Source organism: Strongylocentrotus purpuratus, unplaced genomic scaffold (genome assembly GCF_000002235.5).
Source record: "Strongylocentrotus purpuratus isolate Spur 01 unplaced genomic scaffold, Spur_5.0 spur5_scaffold_11, whole genome shotgun sequence".
In the NCBI taxonomy this organism is placed as follows: domain Eukaryota; kingdom Metazoa; phylum Echinodermata; class Echinoidea; order Camarodonta; family Strongylocentrotidae; genus Strongylocentrotus; species Strongylocentrotus purpuratus.
In genome coordinates this window covers 10,625,967-10,645,789 of record NW_022145596.1, presented here as the reverse complement: position 1 = coordinate 10,645,789, position 19,823 = coordinate 10,625,967, and the positions used below count along the sequence as shown (strand labels likewise).

General features: G+C 37.2%; 2 protein-coding genes across 2 annotated transcripts; one reads left to right on the top strand and one right to left on the bottom strand.

Annotated features, from left to right (window-relative positions):
• Positions 1-6,722: 6,722 nt before the first annotated feature.
• On the bottom strand, positions 6,723-11,007 carry sia8 (ST8 alpha-N-acetyl-neuraminide alpha-2,8-sialyltransferase 8). The gene is given in 6 exon segments (NM_001126309.1): positions 6,723-6,958; positions 7,876-8,117; positions 8,544-8,633; positions 9,481-9,593; positions 10,364-10,511; positions 10,922-11,007. Coding segments are annotated over 6 exon segments (915 nt in total).
• A 5,056-nt stretch (positions 11,008-16,063) lies between these two features.
• LOC115922363 (adenosine receptor A3-like) lies at positions 16,064-17,065 on the top strand. The gene has a single exon (XM_030981274.1). The coding sequence runs from the start codon at positions 16,064-16,066 to the stop codon at positions 17,063-17,065; it is 1,002 nt and encodes a 333-aa protein (XP_030837134.1).
• The last annotated feature ends 2,758 nt before the right edge of the window (positions 17,066-19,823 follow it).

The window sequence follows — 19,823 nt, the reverse complement described above, 5'->3', positions numbered from 1 at the left end:
TTTGGTATCTATAGAACGATACTGCGCAGTATGTAAGCCACAGAATCGATACTTTGTCACCAAAAGTAAAGCAGGAGTATTAGCTTGTGTTGCTTGGATTGTATCAGTGTGTCTTGCGTCAGCTCTGATAACGACAAATAACAAGTTCTTTAACATTTGTATCATATGGCCCAAGGAAGCACATTATTTACATTACCCGGACTCATGGGGCCTTTGCACGGGTATCTATCCATGGTTAAAGGTATACGGAGAAGGAATGCAGACGATACCATTTTTTCTCACTCTTGCGATCAACGGAGCAATGTATATATTGATCGTTCGGGGATTGAACCAATCAGTGAGTCGCCTCAAGAACCACTCAGAACGAATTTCCGAAATCGATTCGCGCATGCGCGACCAAATTACCAGGATGTTGATCATAAATGGAATCATCTTCTTTCTGTGCCTGGCTCCATTTGAAATTCTTTCTTTCATCGAAATGTTGTCGGGAATTCAAAAGCGTTTGTTATTTCATTCGGACATCTTCGTTGGTTTGAGCTATTCGGCACGCGCGCTGGCGTATATCAATTCCGTCATCAACCCGATTATCTACGCTACGATGAGCCAACGATATCGCCATGCTTTCAAACAAGTCTTTTGCAGGGATAGACCGTCTGTTCCAGTCACTGGCCACTCTGGTACGACAAAGTACATTGCAAGTACAACCCAAGAAAATGTACGGATCAATTTCGACAGCCGCCTTTAAAGAATTACAAATTGGGATTTTGTATTCAAGACTATGTAATCCCACATTTGAATGTCTTGGTATAATTATGTATATTTCCTTACCACAGTGTAAGAAATTCCGTGCACGTAGTGAATTAATAACAACAAGTGATTATTGGTTCTTTGCCATATTCATGTTTTGTTTTGTTGTATTTTTCTTGTATCGAAGTGAATTGTTGGTTGCAGGCTGTCATTTTTAATGTGTTTACTCCAATGTAGAGAGCGATGTACATGACTTATTCTCTAGACGAGTGTTACCTCAAATTCTTGTGCTGTCGGGGGAGCGGGGAGCTTGACGATAGGGGGATCCTTGAGATGATATTTGCATATCCATTATCCAGTGATGAAATATTGCACTAAAAAAAACATGAACACAATGTGGAGGTGCCGCGGTGTAGAGGTCTATTCACTTGACTCTCAATCCATAAATTAAGGGTTCGAATATTCGAGCCCGGCAATAACGTCCATTGACAAGACATCAATCCACAACTAGATGTGCACATCGTAACAAGCCACAGACCTGGCTTTCATTGTGCTCCCCATTTTCCAATTATCCACTTATGTTTTTTATGTTGTCTGTCAATACTGCATTATGTATTGTACTGTCTACTTTTCCCCTTTCTTCACCTTGTTTCTCATTTAATGCTATACTCATTTTGTTTTTTATCTGCTTAATCGTTTGATTGAAATGTCATAGTTTTATAATGTTTTTATTGCCCATCGACTGTATTTTACACTTTGTTTTAATTGATGTTGGAATTTAGATATAAATGAATTGATTTCAATTGAATTGAATTAGCCACACTCTTCCCCAGTGTTAAATATGTATACCCGGCAGGATGAGAAAGTCATTGTGAGCTTCTGTAAAATGGCGGCTGGCGGGTATACTCCCCAGTGAGTGGATAATGTTCATAAATTGTATGCGGTCAATTCTAAATCCGATGACAGGGGTAATAATATATTCTGTGTTATTTAAGTTGTGATTTATTAAGGTTTATATAAACTCAGAACATTATCATTATTATAATTATCGTTATTATTATCATTATTATTGTTATTATCATTGTTCAATCGAACACTTATTTTAATCGGAAACTCAGAATTCTATGAGATTAGGAGGTGTACAGAGGATAACGTATGTTTATTCATACCATAATGATTGATGAGTGTCTATCAATCATTCAGGAATACCAGAAAGAATTGCACGTATGTTTTTCCAGTTCTGTTCAATGGAAATCTAATTTCAAATTCGGTCTCACCGTTTATGATCCATGCTAGTAATTTACATGATTCGCTTACCCTTTTTATGTTCATGAATACCAGAATCATATTTCATATAAACTCATCTAATCTTGTTATTCTATTGATGTAAAAAGATGCACCAGGACAATAAATACCGGGTATTTATTGCCATGTAAGTAATGGCTTCGTCTAGTCAACTTGTTATTGCATATTGTCATGCAGTAAACATGGTCAATGTGCTGCACTTATTTATCTTCGTGTATTAAATTTCACTAAACCTCTATGTGCACTTTATTTATCACGGTGCCGTGGTGATAAAACCAATTAATTCTTGATTAAGGCAGATGTATTGGTAGCGGGTTTAATGTCACCCGCCCTCCGCTAATCCATAACAGATAAAATTAATAAACAAACCTTTTGGGCAAATTATTTCAAAATCTTAGGCACGTGTCTACTGTTTCTCTTTTGATTTTATTAAAGAAATTACCCTTGCCGGTAAATTTTAAGAAAGCGAGGAAGTCAATTATACCCTCGTCGAATGTGAAAATCTAAGACATTAGTTTGTCTTTTGGTAAACATCTTTAGCAAATGTGAGGGTCTCTTAAACTCTAATCAGCACATTTCGTGCGGCATCCCATTCAGAATGTTATAGTAATGCCACCTACACCCCCTCCCCCACCCCCTCATCCCCACCAAGACGAGGAACATGATCCTGTAGGTAGCTTTCCTATGTTGTATTGCTTCAGTTGGAAAGGATGCATACACTGAAAATGACGTCTTTGGGTTAATCAAAGTGATAAGGTCTACATGCATTATCTTTTAAGATTATGCACTTTTCCACCAACATGACCATGTAGTTAACCAATCTATATTACATAGGTAGAATGTTCACATTGATGTCATCCGTCTCCAGATGAATGAAAGTGGTCAGGTCTACATTTTACTTGAAAAGACACAGTTTTCCGCAAACACGAAATTTACTTTACTTGGACGTGGGTGTACATTTAAGATGGCGACTGCCAATTAATCAAAGTGTTTAGGTCTAAGTTCCTTTGAAAAATGAAATCAATTTTCTGTAGGGTCAACTGGAATCACAAAATATGAGGGAAAGCCCCTTTGATGAATATTGTGTTCTAGAAATATGGTTCATTGCCCAGGAAAAGAGGGCCTCCTTTATACTGAATACTAGGAATAGTGATAAAGAGGATGATGGGATAAGTAGTCTTATAAAAAAAATCGCTCACGTACAGCCACTGATCTTGCCAATTACGTGGTTCCAATTCTTCAGTTTTTAAGTGGTATGAACTAAGTGGTGAGAAGTGGGATGCATTCCTTTGTTTTAATAATTATGCACGGTCACTAACGCAGGGAAATAAGTGAATATGTCAGGAGACCACCTTTGTTCTTAAAAGGCTCGTGTTTGCCAGTCATGCCAAGTTTTTGGTATTCCTTTGAATTTAATTCCCGTTTCAAAGAATCTGAATTCAAGCTTCATTAAGCTGATGACTTTAACACGATCTTTCAAAGACTTTCGAAAGGTCAACTCAGGAGCAATTTCAATACCCTATTGTAGTTTATATCATGTTCGTATTACATTAATAATAAAGTCATTGTAATATTCGCCCATTTCAAAACATGATGCACAAGGCTACTGAAATTGCCTGAGGTTGACATTTTGAAGTCTGTTCGATCGTGTTTTTTTGATGAAATAACAATGAAACTGCAAACACAAAACTCACAATGATTTTTTTGTTGCAATATGCAAATTATTTTACCTAAACCGTTTCACGTATTAATACTTGCATATACAGGTTTAACTACGAAGGAAACTGCCTTACTTTGTTATATCTTGAATTCGTAATACTGTTCTTCTGCAACAAACTTGCATTAATCTCGCGCATGATTGTGAGTCTTAACTCTTACATGTTTAAGGATGTAAAACGAGGATGTATATATGAATCAAGTAAACTTGCAGGATATACAGAGACGAAAACCAGATCGTTTTGTACAATTTAGACGGTACGAATTTGGCAAGAGAAAATAAACATATTTCTCTGTCAATATCTATTACCCATAACATAAATAATGATATATTTTAAAACTTTGCGTTGATACTTGTAAATTGCATTATTCAGTTCCAGAGTTTTATACGAGTATGATTCAGATTACTAGGCATGAGGTGAAATGCTAATGTAAACATCTGAGTCGATTTCGTCCGACTGATGTTAGGTATGATACGGTTACCATGGTATCTATCACTAATTGATCCAAGGGGATTTATAAAATGTGGATCACGAATACAGTGTATGCATTATCTGCATTAATAATGCATTAGATCCTTGTTTCTCAATTATCTTCATGACATAAACATGATTAAATTCTTTTGCTTTCGTTTTTATATAGTTGCAATATGTATTTATTATTTCAGCCCCCAAGCAAAGTCGACTCTGTATAAAGATATTAAATTCTTCGAATGGTTAACAGTTTTTACGTTTTTAACAAGATATCGATTGGAATGAAGCATTGAATCCCTAGGAAAATTACACGTGGGACACATCCTATCTTTTTCATATATCTATCAAGTTGGTTTACACTAAATCTTACATGAATCCCGGCATGAATCTCAATGATTGATGACCTAATAGATTAAAATTCCCGAATAGATTCAGTAGAATCTATGTTTTTTTTATTTTGTATTAGAAATTGGCCCCTTTCACCTTTAAACCATTTATCTGCCATTGTATCGGGAATGATAAAAACAGGCCAGAGGGAATTAATTATCATCATAATCACGAAGAAATTTACTTCATTCTATATCTTTATGATGTCTTTCGGGCTGTTAGCTCTGTATAAACACACAAATTGCCTATCCCTTTAAGACCTTGTGGAAACATATTGCAAATTGGTTGTGCCGTATTTGAGGAATCACTTTTGTTACATTCAAATTCTTTTGTTCTTTGTTTTTCTTTCCTTTTCTATTACTCTATGATATCTTGTGAGTTTTAATGTTTATCACTTAAAGATTGCCTAAAACAAATGCCAGATTTTAGTTTCAAACGAATCAAAGCTGGTTCCGTAAATAAGAAATCACCTGTAATATATTTCCGTTGAGCTTCAGCAGATATAATTAAATCCAATGAAAAATATCACACGAAAATAGGTGTTATTGTGTCAGAAATGTATCACAAAACAAGGAGATAAAAAGAATGAGAAGAGTATTTCCATTGGAGTGGAAGATAATGTGATTAGGTGTCAATGATAAATATGTGTGTGCAATCTCTGGAATATATCAACTGTAACCTCTGCAACAATGTTATTATCACGATTACACAGTTGAATGTCGAAGGATAACTTCAAATTTACTTGAGACTTGAGTATTCAAGAATATGTTTTACTAGCTGTAAAATATACCAATGCATCCGCTTTTGAGGTGGTAAAGTTGTGTTTTCAAATCGAGTGGTTTTATGCACAAATACACTTGACATTGTATCATCAAAGTAAAAACAAATAAAGTCTTGATTTAATCGAAATAATTTGTTTACCGTTCGTATCGTGTGATATACTTGTACATGTGAATTTTACTAATCATACATTCTGTAAATCGAACCCCAAAAATGAAAATGAAAATCGCGGCTACAGCCTATAGACCATCAGCCCACTAGATCGACAATGTCGGTCTCGTACGCCTTCCGACATAATTACTTTTGAGCTCTCATTAGCCCAAAGTCCCACGAAAACGACAGCCCTCAAAATCGACATCTTTCCACCGTCCCTTATTTCATTTTTTATCAGTGTTATTGGCTGTCGGTCTCGTGGACCTTTAAGAATTATCTTCCTTTCTTTATTTTCTGATGTCTTTGTTTGTATCGATCTGGTGATCATTCTGTCAATGTTGGTCCCGTAGGATGTCGGTCTCCGGGTAAGACCCTGAAACTGCACAGATTCAGATTGCTTTGACATGCCAACAAGCGAATGTTTCAAATAGTACTCTGCAATTTATATAATTATCGTATACACAAGATTTTTATTGAAAGAGAAACATCTGAAAATACTCTTCGGTGACTTTATCTGAATTTTACGGAATACAGTCAAATTCATAACTTGTTCGAAAACAAAGTCCATGTATCACCTTTATACTGTAGTTCAGCATGTTGATATTATTTGGGAGGCTAGAACCCCGCTTTAAAAAAAGCAAAGTTTTAACATAATGATCTAAAATTGATACAATTATGGTATACACGAGATGTTCATTGAAAGAGAAACATAGGAAAATACTCGTCGGTGACTTTATCTGAATTTTACGGAATACAGTCAAAGTCATTATTTGTTCAAAAACAAAGTCCATGTAATACTTTTATATATAGTTGAGCATGTTGGTATTATAATTATGGAAGACTAGAACCCCACTTTAAACAAAAAGTTCAAGATTAATTACATATTTACACACAAACCATCCGATTTCGAGAGAACATAAGATCTTAAAATGATACACAAAGAGTCGTGATGGTGACAAAACCGCCAATAATTCAGTAGGTGTCAAGGTGCCTGGGAAAGAAATTCCGACAATCAGACAATTAGTAAGTGACACCATTTTGTGTCACATCCGTTCTTGCAATCATGCATAAAAGACCTAAGGCACGATATGTGGTAAATGTCTTCAGATCTGCCTCTTCACATCAGGAAAACCAAAGTCCAATTTTATTTGATGTTATTCGTCATCTTGAGGTGCAATTTCCTAGGTGCATTCGCAGAACTCCGTCTCGATGCAGCTGAAAAAGCTGTCTGAATTCTCCAGTCATGTCGTGAACGGGACGCCATGTTCCTTCCTCGTAATAATGATACATTACATGCTCTGGTTGACCTGATCGCAAAGCAGTCTTATCGAAAGGCCAGAATCCATACACATCGACGCTGTCGCAGAGTGTGACCGCCACGTTTATGATGTAAAATCCTGCATTGGAATCAAGGTGTTAAAATTCGTTTTTTCCCAATCACAATAAAGAATCCAAAATATAAAGCATTTTATTTAATTCACAGTAACAAGCACACAAACACAGGCATGTTATTTTTTGCGAAACATGAAAAGCTAAGCAATTTTATTTTAAATGTACACATATCATTAACATTATATTTCCACCGTTATTATCTTCGACACGCCAAGTACATTTTGCCTCTCCTTCTGGAACCGATCTGGAAAGAATTTGCCCCCCCCCCCCTACGGACTATCAAGTCTTAATTAACAGTACACATTATTTCCCGATTAAAGAGCTTTTTAATGATTGGATCGTCGGTTGGAACTGATTCTATGAAAGTAACGAACAATATCGGAGCATCACGTATATTGCCCAAGACTCTTGACTCTCATACGAGAGGTCCTAGGTTCGATCCCTGTTTGGTGCTTACGTCCTTGGACAAGATGTTTTACCCATATTGATTCCTCTCGACCCAGGATGTTTCACAAAGACTAAGATCGACGTTAAGTTGGGTTTAACTATGGCAGGCTGTTCATGCCACTGTTTGCTCTCATTTACTGACATTGGTCTCTCAAGGGACGTACAAAATCATGGTCACAAATCTACAGAATTTACATTTTCTGATAATTCATTATTGAAAGATAAAAATTATCTAAAGATCATAATGGTGAGAGCAAAGTAACAGAGGCATGAACGACCTGCCATAATTAAGTCCAACTTAAAGTTGATATTAGTCTTTGTGAATCAACTCCCAGGTATATCAAATGGGTATCTGGCAATGTTGGGAGTAAGTATAAGTGTATTGCCCGCAGGAAGAGAAGTACATTGATATGGGTACCCTTGTTATTAAGACCAAATCTTGATCATTAATGAAGGTGTTCTCAACATTACACACCTGTTGAAGGTAGGTTGGTCATTTGCCGATCCTTCCAGTATTCCCATATAGCCATGAAGTTCTCAGGATGAAGGAATGTCATGTTCGCGTTCTTCTGGTAGTACTGTTTGATGGCTTTAATGCACTTGCGCAGGTAGAAGAAATGGCTAAAGCAAGGAAGTAGGATGACACCGTTGTAAGGCGCTAGGACTAAGTTGTACGGGTAGTCGATATCTCGGGTAATGGCGATGGTCCCGTATTCCCTGTAAGATAAAGGGAGTAGCAAATACAATTACGTATTGATTATCTTATTTTCACAGAATAATCACAGTTTTATCATTTTGAAATGATTTGTTAAACTATTTCTTTTGAATACCCATCTACCATGCCTTTCTCAACAAAAGAGAACAAAAATTGAGCATGTGTAGTGTAAAAGGGACATAAAAGGTCAACACTCCCCCTCCACAAAAGAGCAGGCTTGTTTCCTTTCCTTTTTCTTTTGCTTTGCATAAAGTTTGAGACTTGCTCCCCCTTGAAATCTTGACCAACTCATTCGTGTTTTCTTTTCTCTCTTGGTATCAGCACCTTTTGAGAACAGGTACCTATACCCCCCCCCCCACAATAATCTGGTACCGCCCATGAAATCAGGTAATTGAACCATGTAGTAACTTAGGGGAAAATGAACATACTTAGTGTCAAGCATGCTTGGGTTCATTGTTGTTAGATTCGTCTTCAACCCGACGTCATTCTCGAAATCACGAAGAGGAGGGATGTTGCACCTGAGAGAGAGAGAGAGGGAGAGAGAAAGAGAGAGAGAGATGGAGAGAGAGAGAGAGAGAGAGAGTGAGAGAGAGAGAGAGAGAGAGAGAAAGGGGTTATTAGAAATATAATTAGGCTTTGCTCTAGATGTCTTAAAAAATAGTAAATATCATTGAGAGGAATGATAGTCATAAATGAATCATTTATTTTAAAATGAAATATTATGAGTAAACAAATGTCTTAATCCCTTTTGTTGTAGCACATTCAGTTTTCAGTGATGCAAAATTTCCCATCCGCTTTAAATTAGAATAATGATAATTGCAAACCTGACAAAAACGGAGATAAAGTTGTGGGTTGTATTAATTTTACTGACCATGTTTTGTCAATCAAATTTCAGTGGCCATATCTTTATTTCTAAAAAGACAACATGTATACAGTGGCCTCTTTTAAAAAAACATTGTGGAGCATTAATGTACAGGACTGACACAATCTTTAATTGGGGAGTCCACCCTAATTTGCATAAGGTTTTATAAACATTCATTTTCTTCATTATTGATAACGGAATACATTTTGTCCATACATGGGTTGAAAAGAACCACATTTGCAATGTATGATTGCAAATTTATGGAGGGAAAAAAAATATTTTATTTAGTACAAAGCAAATGGGAAGGGAGCTCCCAAGATACATCACAGAGTTGCCAAGTTTGTGTTTGATTGATCACAACTTCCAAACTTCATATCTTTCTTATTTTTAATCCGAATTTGCTCAAAATTTCACTGACCTGTTCCTCTCATTTGTCTGCTTCTATTAAAACCTACTTAATATCAGGGTGGACTTCTCTTTCATTTATGAACAAAATAACATACCTGAATACATAATCAGCTGCATCTATTTCTTTCCCGCATCCACTATTCCTGAGGTTACCACTGTTCCCCATCACTGCACACCTTCCTAAACTCTTCCCGCTGTAAGGGGATGACTGGGATAAGAAAAACAGGAGCAGAAATATGTCAGAGAGATCACATTTACAAACATTTGATATTCAAAGTGGACATATCTTTTGTTATATGTGTTTCGAATTAAAATGTTACATGAAAATAAACACACACTCAGGCACGCACATACGCGCACACATTCAGGCGCTGTCGCTGTTGTCTTTAAGTACCTTAATTGTCAATTAATTTTCACTTTCATCTTTATTGATAAATATAATGAATGATGTCTGCAGTGCCATTGAGGGCATTGATTAATTACATATGCCTACCAAATATCTAGCGAAAATCTTTACCATGATAGAACATATTTTAAGGGATATGAACCGCTAAAAGCTCATGACCTGAAGACTCTTCACAAAAAATCGCAAAGTATAAAACTCAAAGTTACATTCACAGTATTTCAGAAATTAACAAAAATACACGATTCAAATCTTATCATTGTGAAGACTAGATTTTACATCAATTATTGTTGTAGATGCACTTCGATATCATAATATCCATTACACTGTTTAGAATTGTATTTTACAAAAGAGAATCTGGACAAATAAACATGAACTGTACTGATATCACTTTTCATCTGCATTATGTATACATAGTTCGATTTTTTTAAAGACGATAATTTTTCTTTTGAAATAGCTATTGAGCCTCGTTGTGGACCCTTTTCACCTTCTTGATGATTCTACTTGTTCCCTTCAATCCTTAACATAAACTTAAATTTTAAAAAATGGTTATATGTCCTCTGCAGCAAACATACCTCTGGAATAAGAGACATGAAGTATTCACTGACGGTATAAGAATGTTGAGTACTGATGTAGAACGGAAGAACTCGTTTGACCTCTACGGAATCATGAGTAACCAAGAAACTATTGCGTGAGTCCACACCATACGTCACCAGCTCCGCCCTGTTTCCATGAAAGTAAAGTGAATGATTAACCCATCTCATACAGCATATTTGTATATTGACAAAAGTGGTATGTAGCAAACCCCGATACTAGGTCTTATAGAAAGGTTAATTAGAAAGTGGTAAAAGGTACACACAACATTTTGCTAGTCAAACAAGTTGCGTAAAGTTGAAACGATGTAAAAGCTACATGTATAAGATTGATTGGCCAAATTAGGCCCCCTCTTTCAAATCACAATGATCTACAAAAGAATCAGATGCAGAGGCTATAACATTCTAAAACTGTTTATAGCAGTCTTGCTTGACCTTTGAACAATAACGGACGGGTTAATGAGTCTTGTAACCTCAACAAACGAATTAATATATTCTCATAAACTACATAATTATAATAATTCACGTCGTGATTATCACCTCCATCGGTTGAACCCATCCTTGTTCTGCCTCCAATCAATTTTCTGGTACTCCTCCTCGAATATCTTCCACGTTCCATTGTCCATATCTTCCTCTCTCCAAATATCAGCTATAGAACTTTCGTCATAGACTGTACCGTTGTCCCCATCAGAATCAGAGTTCTGTAGGGCCGTCAGTACCGATGATCCATGCAAACTCTTCAACATCAAATCCGCTACGCTTGATTTGCCAGTATATCTAAATGGATCATCCTCGGCTGCATTATCTTCTGGTGTTGGCAAGCTCTGCACGTCAGAGTCTTCGAGTAACCGAGTGTCTCCAAACATGTTGGCAAGATCGTCTGGCATGTCAAGATGGACAAGCATTGGTCCGTTCTCCACCACGTTGGCACTCTTTCGAAGCAGGAGGGTTAGGACGCATCCTGCCAGCACAATGACCATAACCCATGCTTTCTTCTGATCCATCTTTGTCAGTGTTGTAACTATCATTTCATACCGTTCACCACCAATGTGCTACATGATACATATAATTATATAGCTGCATGTAATATAAGCCTATGTTCTAAAAATTGTCTACAGCGTATGATTAGATCTGCTCACATACTATATAATTTAACATGTATGTGTACGATTCAAGTGTGCAGTCTGGTACTGTGTTTCGCATAATCTTCATCACCAAGACCGAGAGACATTTAGGCCTACACTAAGTTTAAGATATCTTAAAAGATATTTGATTGGCACATAGAATTATCTGACATCGTACGGACTAATCGAAATATATCTTGCACCGAAACACCGTCCTTTAATTCTACACGCTAGGAGAGTTGAAATTCACTGATTTCAATCGTAAAAACGGCACCATCTATCCCCAATCAAATATCTGGTATCCACTAATGGAAGTTGATGGAGAGTCTAGTCGAGAAAAATAGTTCAAACACGTCCATTCCAACTCCTTCCAAGGGTCAAATTTATATTGTTTCAAAGTACACATTGCTCGATGTCAAAATGGCGTCAGTATGATTCGCATTATACGTTAGCACGCATTGCTCAATGTATAACACAATTCATCCAGAATTGCCAGCCATAGGAAGACCTTGATATTTCTTGCAAGTGAGAAGAACACAAAACATCACATTTCTTTGATTGTCACTACTATCATGCTGTACAATATAGCGTCCATTTTGTTCGTGGAAGATGCACAGGGGATTTTTTCAGTGATTTTGAACGAGCTGTAAACGCGCGTAGACTGTATTAGTGTTTACTTTACAGAACTGCAGTGCAAACAAATGAATATAAAGTCTGCTGGTAGCGTTTAATCAACGAGTTAATGATTAACTTTAACACGTTGTCTGTTTGTAGCCAGAAAGGCATTAACTCTGTATAAAATAATATCAGTTAAAGATAAGCTTGAATTCTGGTAACGAAAGAAAATAAATTCTCACGGAATCCAACACAGCTTACACAGAATGTTCATAAATAAATGACAGGTGCCAAACGATTTTAATAGAAAAGGTATAGAGGCTAAGTAGTGAGCATAGAAAGATAAGGAAATCAAGGTAAGTAGGCCCGCGACGCCATGTGCTTAACACAGATCACTATATGCAAATGAGAGTCGTGGTTTTCATTGAAGATGATTTCCAGCAAGTTTTTGAGAGGTTGTTTTTATTTTACTAGTTCAAGCAATCAATCTTCTTCAGGATAAACAATCCAGAATGAATTATAGCCATGTTCTCTCGACATGCGATGGACATTTAAAGTATACCCGAGCTCAAGTTAAGCTTTAACCTCTTCTGGCTCCGAACGGACGATGTATAAAGAAACTAACCAGACTTTAATAATGAGAGCAAGCTCGTCATCAAAGTGAGACTTATGTTCGACCTAAATAACATGGTAGCTGTCATTTTTCGGGGGAAATATCAATCAAATGGTATAGTAATTACCCATTTCGCATATCCTGCCATTTCGATTATACATTTATTCCTCTAAGTACGTCTTACAGGAATAAAAAAAAGCATTGACCCCGATTTGGTAATATCTGGAAGATGTCATATTTGGACTAATGGACCTCATCTTATCGTTTAAAGATAAAGTTGTTTTTGAATTCTTGTCATACGAATGCATCTTGGCATAAATGTTTAGTTCAAGCTTTTATGCTATTTATTTTCCTATTTGAATATGAGGGCACTTGAAGAGCAACTTGTTCAGGTAATATGATCTACTTATACGATATTCTTCAAATCTGACCTATATACACTTTTGGTCACAATGGTGGAATAATTATTTTTACCCCGAGTCATGGAATGATTTTGATAATGATTTATTCCTAATAGATCTAGATGATAGTATCAGGTCACAAACTAATTTTCATCTTTGCAGAACTCGACCTTCTCTTTAAGATTATCAGCTCTGTACCACGACGCATTACGGGATAGGCATAAAGTAAGCAAACACTTTTTACCAAGAAATCGTAGTCCCACAGATTTTCTACTTCAAATGTTCTTTCTTTCAGTTTTTAAAAGAGTAAACAGAATTTTGGAAAGAAAAGAGGAATGGGAATGAAGGACAGACGCAGAAGCAAAAGAAATTTTCAGGCCGGAGAATATTTGTGGGACAGAAGGGGAGAAGAAGAAAAATACGGAAGATATGAAATGCAAACGACAGAATGACAAAGACATCTAGGCTAAGTGATAAACGCAATTTGCGCTCCCGTCTTTTGCTTTCCCAGGAGAAGGCAAAAAATCACAGACCGAATACAAACCATTAGAAACGGGAGAAAAATAGGTCTCTTTCAATTTATCATTCAATCGAACAATGTTTTCTTGGATATTCCAAGAAAAGACAAATACGTTGACGAGACTTTATGACAGAAATTGAGGAAAAAAATTAAGGAAATATTGCAACTAAATAAATTGAGGAACAGCGTCATGAACTCTTTATTCTTTACGTATCTACCACGAAACAATAAAGGAAAAGTCCATAGGAATAAAACAATGACATTGATCAGATGGGAACAAACTTAAATGTAATCTTTTAATTGTGGTTTTAAACAAATATCTATGTAAAACACGAACATAATTATATTGACCTTACAATCTGTGCGGTATGGAAACATGTACGTGATGTCGTTGTTTCAATGCAGCAATAGAAATATTAATTGAATGTGATTTAAAGCATCATCTTGATAAGAGGCAGTTTCAGAATTATGTTGTAATACACACAAAAATAGTTTGGTCGCGCTTGCTTTTCCCACCGTTAAAAAGGAAGCCCTCCTTAATATTCTCCTTGATATTAAGTTGGTTTTAATAGAAGAAAAAAAACTATAGAAACAGGTCAATAAAAGTTTGAGCAATGAAGAAGAAAATGAAAGTTGATGAAATTTTCTGTGTACAGAAAATTGGAGAGAAGCTCGCAAAATACGTCGTAGTGTTGCCAATTCGTGTTTCACTGATGACAACTTCAAAAATTAATAAATTTCCTGCTGATATTGCTTATATTTTAACTAATTTGTTTCTCTCACTTTCTTACTTTGATTAAAACCGGTGGACTTCCCCTTTAAGTCATTTTGTTACATTAGCATCATTTTGCACGTATTACCATTCCTATTTTATTTAATAACCCTATTATGGATTCTTGTTTCTATATCGATTTCCAGAGCCAAAATAAGCACTAATTACATGAGGAGCTCCTTTCCACATACTCCCACGTAAATTTAAGTAATTTATCGTTAGCCAACTGAATTTTGTATTTTCCTCTTTTTAATTATTTGCAGAGAAGTACCAAATAACTACGCTCATTTAAAGTGTGTACAGGTATTGTTATTAGACACAAACGCATTGGTAATACCTTTAAATTCAGACGATATTTAACGACACTTGTTACAATTAAACAAATGATATATAATCCTCATGCACTTTTATCATTTCCCAAAAGACAGCATACTGCATACGCAAAAAACAGCTAGGTTACATAACAACTTTGACAAACATTGGGGTCAAATATATTTACGTAGTTGCACTGGTCGTTTCACGTTTTCATTTCTCTTTAATTTCTAGATGTTCGACCAATACATGCATGCTTTGTAAGTATTTCGATTAATAACAAGTATTATATTAATTGAATAAACGTATTTAAAGGTATATCAAGTCAAAGGCTTTTTAATATGACCCTATCACTTTCTTTTTGAGAAGTACAAAAGTCGTTTGGTGTGAGTGCACGTAATTGTGAGTGCGATATTTCGTTGTAATATTATACTCTACCGCAACTTCTTTCGTTGACAATGCACTGAAAGTAATCATGTATCGTGTATGCATTTCTATATTGTTATATAAAACTCTTTCACATCTTTTTTAAAGAACATCACTTTAATGATGCTGATACTGCATTGGTAAAACGTCACAGAACATGCCTAGACGAAGACCGTTTAGATTATATCTAATTGAATGCAAATGCACACGAAGTGCAAATGCTTTCAAGTTGCGAGATAACTAATAATTGAGGCTGACAATCTCAAACAATGTGGCAAATGGGTTTTTTGTTGTTTGTGCTCTTATAGTTATGTAATAACCTTTCTTATGCGGCATCGGTTAATGTAATAATTATATTTTGTATTTTACTGTTTCCTCTCAATTTTCGTCTTGAGTCAACTACTCAGTCGTGAAATGTTAACACAAATTAAATTGAGAAAAAAGAGGGCATCATATGATAAAAATGAAATAGGGGAATGCTATGGAACCTGATACAATGATTGCCACTTTCTTGGAGGGGGGGGGGGTATATTCCTCATAAAAGTCTCCACAAATTGATTTTTTTATTCGACAGCACTTATGCTCAAACCATTAGACGATATCATCTTTGTTTTTGCAAGGGAGTAAGAGGACCACTCATCATTGATGCTAGAGTTCTATCAAATTCTAGCAATCCTTTCTGATAAAATGACGATCACTGTTTTCGAATAAAATTATTTTTCTTGTATTGGCCACGTTGGCAATGAAAGCAGCATCGTTTTGTTAACGGGGGAGCGATTGTACACAATCTCTCCGGACTAAACCGTGCCAGAAATTATTGGTAGAGCCTACCCCTTGCCGCAACATCAATGACTGATTGAAAACAAATCTTCCTCCGGTGACATCTGTTCTAAACAATCATGAATGGAAACGAGATTGATGCTTTGACACTCTCAAGATGCTCGCCCACGATTCCCTCCACCATGTCGACATTTCCTACAAATGATCTTTACATCAGTGATCCATCCATCGCTTTCCTTGTCATATCGTCTCTGCTCTACTTCGTCATCGGTTTCGTGGCCTTGATTGGTAACATTTTCGTGATCGTCAAGGTGTATCAAGAGCGTCGTCTGCACAAGCCGACCTACTACCTGATTGCTAGTTTGGCCGTGGCGGATCTGTTGACGGGGACGGTGGCTCTTCCGTCGGGTGCTTACGGAAGAGTCGTCCAGAATGTTCGCACATGCTCAGGAGAAACGCACCTGTGGTTCTTCATGATGGCTTTCTACCTTCATTGCGTCTCTGTCATGCATTTGATTGCTATCGCCATTGACCGGTATATCTGCATTACCAGGCCCCTAAAGTACATCAGTGTAGTGACACCGAAGAGGATCGCAGGGACAATAGCATTTAACTGGGTCATGTCTTGCTCTTTTGGTCTGGTTCCACTGTACAGCCGAAATGACCAGACGATCTCGCATTGCTCTGCGATTGCATACAACATCATCATGTTCTACACTTCAGCCATCCTCCCGCCTCTCTGTCTCCTCGTCCTCAGTCTCATTTACTGGATCATTTTCCGCGTTGCTAGGCGACAGGTGATGCGGATCGCTGTCATCGAGCGAGCGGCGCATGGCGGGCGGAAACCCATCCAAATCCACACCCCTCAGATGAAAGCGACCAAGACCACGCTCCTCGTACTGTGTGTCTTCGCTGTGTGCTGGCTCCCGATTTCCATCAAGTTTCTTCTTGAGATTCACTTGAAGACCACTCCATCAACGATGCTCTATCTGCGAACCGCGTTTGAGATCATCGCATATAGCAACGCAGCTTTGAATCCCTTCGTTTTTGTCTTCAGGGATCGCAATTTTCGTGGCGTCTTGAAGCATCATCGACCCAAACACATCTTGGTTTCACTGTAAATATTATCAAATCGACTGGTTATAATTGTTTGCAGTATAAATGCGAACTAATATCGGCTTTAAGGTTGAAAATCTAAAGTGGCATAATGTAAAAAGCATATTTCTGGCTTAATTATTTCATAAAGCACCTTGTCTTAAATACAATTGCTGCCAATATAGTAAATCGTAATAATAAATTGTGTACTTTACTGCCAGCTCATTAAACAATTTATACAAATATTGCAGGAAATATAACGAAATATCTGATCCCCGAGTATATACCGAGGCCGAATGGCTAGGTTGAAATATAAATGCACTAATGAAATTTTGAATTTGCAGGTGAATTATGTTATTTTATCCATTAAATTTTATGCAATATGTGTTATGTTAAATTTGGGGTATTTGTGGTCTCTATTTGGATTCAGGCCCTCTCAATTACTTTCAAGTTGCCTCTGTGTCAAATGCGCACATTTAAGTCAATGAAAACAATAGGTTTCGCAATCTTGTCACCTCTACATTGAACAAGTCTAGATCTACTATGATATTTATGAAAAATGGCTAATTCATATCAGTTTTCATATTTCCAGCAGCAGTCATGACCAATATAACAAATATGATTGATTTCGGTAACATCACAGAATCTTTTTGGTCAATTAATTGATTCTGTTAATCAGGCATGATTAAATAAAAACGTGAAAAAAATGAAATGAAATTTCAAAAGATTTTTTGTCATGATGTGCCAATTAAGTTGAATTGTGTGTGTCATGAAAAAGCTCAAATCTGATGCGGGGAATTTCCCCCAGCATCAAAACATTCTATAGGTGGCCCGAGACTTATCTTAATACTCTCGAACATTGAGAAAGGGCATATATTATACTTATCTTTCTATAGCACTCGTAAGAGATGTCCTGTAATCATGGTAACAGTCTATTTTTCGTCTGAGCAGACTGGTGCTCTCGAGAGGAAAATCTTTATTTTGTTTGGAAACAACTTGAGCTCGGGGCGCAATAATGACATCCTTTCAATCACAATGAGTATTTACGGGCCTCGTTTGGGAGTCAACTTGCCTAATAAGAGCAATAATGTATCTAGATTGCGGACGCCATGCGTTACAATGATTTCTCGACCCCTTTTGATGGAGCTGTTCAAGAGGAATTTTCTCGTTAAGCATTTAATGACGAGGGAAAATTTAAGATTGGATCGCCCATTCGCTGAAGTAGGCCAAGTAGTAGGGTTCTACTAATACTGATCGAGATGTATCACCCGATATATTTGTATGTTGACTCATCCCGGCGATAATCTCCATCTCCGCGTTAACCAACATCCATCCTCCTTTCTGAAGATCCTCCCTCATCCCTCATTCTTCTCCATCTTTCTGTTATCACCCTCTCTTTATCTTCTTTATCCCCTCCCTCTTTTACTATTATCTCTCTCTCTTTCTGTGTGTGTTCTCTCCCTGTCTCTCTCTCCCTCTCTCTCTCTCTCTCTCTCTCTCTCTCCCTCTCTCTCTCTCCAACACACTCCAACTCACACACAACTATCCACATCTCCCACATACTCTTTCTCTCTCTCCGGCCACCTCTCTCACAGTCCTTTTTATCCTTCCCATCCTTCTCCGTCTCCCCTCTTTCTCCCTCCCTTTCTTTCCTTTCTTTATAGCCCTCTCCACATCTCTCTTTATCTATCTCTTACTATTTATCTCTCTCCCTCCCGCTCCGTCTCACATTAATCATAACATTACTATTATTATTTACAAATACTTCTGAAAGCTAGGGGTTTGCCCGACTTGCTTCAAACTTATGTCGCCCATAATCGTGGCTAGACAAACTGATGAAATTTGAAATTGAAAGGTATCCTTAATTTTTATGTTCTAAATCAGGCGAGATTTCAGTTTTTCTGCTTAGCAATTACTTGAACCGAACGAGACAAGCGAACGTACATCAATTTCCACCCACATTGTTGATTAGAGGGGCGTTGTGATGCTTGATTGTTGATTATAACCCTTGACATTCATGGTCATGATTAATGGCGTTAGGGGCGGCGTTACCAAGGGTTACTGGGGAGGGTAGGTGCTCTTGTATAATATTCTTAACACCTCCCTGATAAAAATCGACAACCTCCCCCCCCCCCCTCCCACAAAATGTTTGAGCCATACCACGCTTCTAAAAAAAAAAATTGAAGGTGCTCTTTTTTTACCCTTCTTTTATTTTATTTGTTAGATTTTTTGTCCCTACAAAATAGCTTACTCTGGAGCCGCTGCTTCTTGGTGTCATAAAAAAGAAGCGAAGGAAAGGTTGCCGACATGGGGCACGTGATAAATTCTGCTCTTTAATTCTGTTTCTAAGTTCTCATGTTTACAAAAAAGCTGCATAGTGACAGTGGCGTCTCCATCAAAATAATATTGGTGGAAGCCATAGCGTAATGAGAGAGGTCATTTTGACAGGCGCACACGTACGCGATCAAAGATCAGTTCATGGAGCTTAAAATAGTTTCCTCCCAGGAATTGTGGGCGCGTGTCACAACTTTCTTATTCAATACGATATTGTGAAAGTATGTCTGCGCCCCCTCAAATCCAAAAAGTTTGGGATAAATGGGGGCAGACAGTAATTAACAGCGTTTCTCTCATGTTGACGATCATAGTGTGTGAGGGTTGAGGGAGTGGGGCTTTAAGTGAGCGTGTGGGTGTTTGTGTGTCTGGAGGGTCCACAATTTGTACAAAACAATAGCGGATGGGCAATTGGCATCCTGCCCTCCCCCCCCCCCCCCTTCCCGTTCATTC